This window comes from Lupinus angustifolius, chromosome LG01 (assembly GCF_001865875.1).
Source record: "Lupinus angustifolius cultivar Tanjil chromosome LG01, LupAngTanjil_v1.0, whole genome shotgun sequence".
NCBI lineage: Eukaryota > Viridiplantae > Streptophyta > Magnoliopsida > Fabales > Fabaceae > Lupinus > Lupinus angustifolius.
Window position 1 is genome coordinate 9000213 of NC_032009.1, and position 3777 is coordinate 9003989.

Genomic DNA, 3777 nt, shown 5'->3' on the forward strand with positions numbered 1-3777 from the left:
TCATGAAACACAACAATTTCTCAGGAAAAGGAAAATATTACACTTTATTCTGATTGCTATTAAGAAACATATGATATAAAAAGCTAAGAAAACAATGAAAACAGAGACAGAAAATTCAAATTTTGACTTGGAATACTAACATGATAAACTTATATGGATTCCACCCAAAAAGGAAGACACTTCTTTTATTTTTCTCCACCTCTCCAACATTTAGCGAGACATTTGAGTGTAGAGTTATATGATTCAACCTAATTCTTGTACTTCATCTCCGAAATCAGGAAGCCAGGCATATCGAATGAGGAAGCGAACTTCTCAACATCAGCTTTGAGATCTTCAATAGACTTGTTGTTCACCAAGCCCTTGTTGAAATCCTTGAGAAGTTTGCCATGCTCCTTCTGGATCTCCAGAGTGAGAGTCACAGCTCGGTGAAGGAACTCTCCGATCTGCTCAAAATCCTTTTCAACCAAGCCTCTAGAAGTCATGGCTGGGGCACCTGTCAACACAAACTCTTGCCTGTCAGCTACTCAAGCAAAATGAAGGCCCACAATCAACTAGCTTATGAGAAAAATCCAGAAAAAGGATAAAATTTTAGTATCTGCCACTAGTAAAAAGAGCATTGTGGTAATACATCCAAAAATAGTTTAGTTTTTTGTCAAGTACAGGAAAACAAACTTAATAACATAATTGGTTTGGCAATCACATGCATAAACAAGAACATCCAACTTTGGCTCTCCAATGGAAAAAGGAAGTATATGATGTGACATAATCCCAAATGTTAAATACGGCCAGTGTGCTAGCTCAGCTAGAACTAATACAACTTTAGTAAAGTACTTAACTTAAAAGACATCTTCAATGAAATTCATTCCAATAATATTTTACAAAAACTTCCTATTATGCTTTTACCTTCTACCAATATAACAACAATCAAGCCTTTACCTTCTTTTGAAACATTAAAGAGTTAGATTCACATGACAAAATCAAGTTCATACAAAAGTTTCTTACCAACTCGTACTCCTCCAGGAGCCAAGGCACTGCTGTCACCAAAAACAGCATTTTTATTCACTGTAATGTTACAGAGGTCACAAAGTTTCTCCACCTTGTTGCCTGCAAAAATATCAAACAGTGATGAAATTAGAGTTTTAAACAAATTGATGACAATTTAAAGCAGGTGAGTCTGGTACTTTTGGTTTTCCCTCTTTTTTTAAGCTGCTAGTCAAGTGAGGTATTTTTTACCAGTCAATCCAAGAGGCCTGAGATCCCACAAGACAAGATGATTCTCAGTTCCGCCAGTGACAAGACTGTACCCCTTGCTTATTAAGTAATTTCCAATAGCAACTGCATTGGCTTTAACTTGCTTGGCATATGCCTTGAACCCAGGTGTCATGACCTGTTTCAAAGCAACAGCAAGGGCACCAATTTGGTGATTGTGTGGACCACCCTGAAGGGAGGGGAAGACGGCAAAGTTGATTTTGTCCTCAAACTCATAAACTGCATTCTCTGGCTGGCCCTTCTTGGGTGGTTTAGGTCCTTTCCGGTAGAAGATCATACCAGCCCTAGGGCCTCTCAAGCTCTTATGGGTTGTTGTTGTGACAATGTCACAGTATTCAAATGGGTTGTTAACTTCCTGTAGACAAAAAATTATTACTCTTACCAAACAAGCCAGACTATTTGAAATAAACTTCAACGCATAAACAAAAACCATTCATAATTGTTACATCAATTCACAGATTACCCACACAGTGATAAAGTACAAAAGTATAAATTAATCTCTTGGTCCGTACTGTTCTATTCAACCTTAAGTAGGTCCCTATAGTTTAAAAGTTTTTAATTAGGTCCTATACTTCAAAAGGAGTTTTGAATATATCCCTAATAGTACAAGTTATAGGGATTTAGTCACAATTTATAACTAATAGAGATATTAAAATTGAGTCTAATATTCATGCAATGTCAGTGTATTGTTTATATTTAAAAGTCAACTCTTACACTGTCATTACATGCATATTTTTCTCTTAAAAATTTACTTAAATATGAGGACCTCCTTACAAATTTCAAAAATACAAGGACTTAATTAAATAAACTATAGGGAGCTATTTAAGAATTGCGTGAAGGAGACTAAAACATTAGTTAAACCAAAAAAAATGTTAACCTATTAAAACATATAATCAAACCAACTCCTTGTAAACAATGTACATTATAAATATCAAATTTTATGTCAGTCAAAGAAGAAAACCTGAAAAGACTAACACAGTTTCATATTCATTTCTTCATTTCAAACACAAATGCAAAATTTATCACTGATCTAAATCTAGATCGAGATCTAAATCAAGAAAATACCAAATCAACAGAACTCCCCTTTCACCAAACTAACAACAATGCAAATTCATCACTGCATTTGTAAGGATTATATCCTAACAGATCTATAAAAACAATTGCAACGAAGATCAATAAAACAACAAAGCTTATAACATAAATTTCACAGATCTTGACAATTGTATCCATCTCTCCCACAGCATCATGTCCACACCAGCACCACATGACAAACAAAAAATCATCAACATACCTCAATTTTGGATAAGGAATAAAAAATAGAAACACCACATTAAAAATCACTTATTTTAAACTCTTGCTATATTTGACTACACTAAATTTTTAATGCTATATTCCTACCTTAAATCCCTTAACCATATCACCCTTAAGAATTAACATTCCCTCAAAACAAAATCATAATCACAAATGCAGATCCAATTCAAGATTATGATATTATACCTGAGCAGCAACAAGGCCACTAGTATGAGCCATATCACAAAGCAAAAGCGCGCCGCACTTATCAGCAACCTCTCTAAACCTCTTATAATCCCAATCTCTAGGGTAAGCGCTCCCTCCACAAATAATCATCTTAGGCCTAAAATCCAATGCCTTCTCCTCCAACCTCTCATAATCAATATAACCACTACTCGAATTCACCTTATAAGGCAAACTCTCGAAATAAATCGACGTCGCGGATATCTTCTTCCCTCCGGAAGTATAATACCCGTGCGTCAAGTGTCCCCCGGAAGGGAGGTCCAGCCCCATAATACGGTCGTGCGGATTAAGCACGGCCGTATACGCAGCGAAGTTCGCGGGCGAGCCAGAATAGGGCTGGACGTTAACTCCCCAGGATTGGGGGTCGAGATGGAAGGCCTGGAGGGCGCGTGAGCGGCACGTATTCTCGATCTGGTCGATGAACTCGTTGCCGCCGTAGTAGCGGTTACCGGGCATGCCTTCGGAGTATTTGTTGGTTAGGGCGCTGCCTAGGGCTTCGATGACGGCGAATGAGGTGAAATTTTCCGATGCAATGAGTTCGATTCCGTGGGATTGACGGCGTTTCTCTTTCTCGATGAGGTCGTGGATTTCGGGATCTATTGTTGATAAGGGAGTGTTGCCCCATTCTGAAACGGGATCCATGGATAAATTGATTGAATGTGAAGAAGAAGAAAAATGAGGAAGAAGAAGAAGAAGGTGGTGGTTAATGTGAGTGGGAGTGAGTGGGAGCTTGTTGTGTTTATAAGAGTTTCCTGCCAAATATGAATAGACTGTTATAGCCTTCGCTTACAGTTGAAGTTTTGGTTGGTTGGTTTGGTGTTGGTTTGTATATCCACTTGTTATGGTCGTAGCCACGACTTTTTCTTTCTTCTTCTACATTTTGTAATAAAATAGCTTGCTATTTAATATATATGTTTTCTATTATCTTAATAATTTTTATATTCTACCAATATTATGTTGGTTTAATCATGTAAG

General features: G+C 37.1%; 1 protein-coding gene across 1 annotated transcript; it reads right to left on the bottom strand.

Annotated features, from left to right (window-relative positions):
- On the bottom strand, positions 1 to 3518 carry LOC109349217 (serine hydroxymethyltransferase 4-like). Its single transcript, XM_019589946.1, has 4 exons — positions 2767 to 3518; positions 1234 to 1624; positions 1003 to 1104; positions 1 to 493 (listed from the first exon to the last, which is right to left on the bottom strand). Exons 1-4 carry the CDS (start codon positions 3442 to 3444, stop codon positions 249 to 251), a joined length of 1416 nt encoding a protein of 471 aa, XP_019445491.1. The 5' UTR covers positions 3445 to 3518; the 3' UTR covers positions 1 to 248.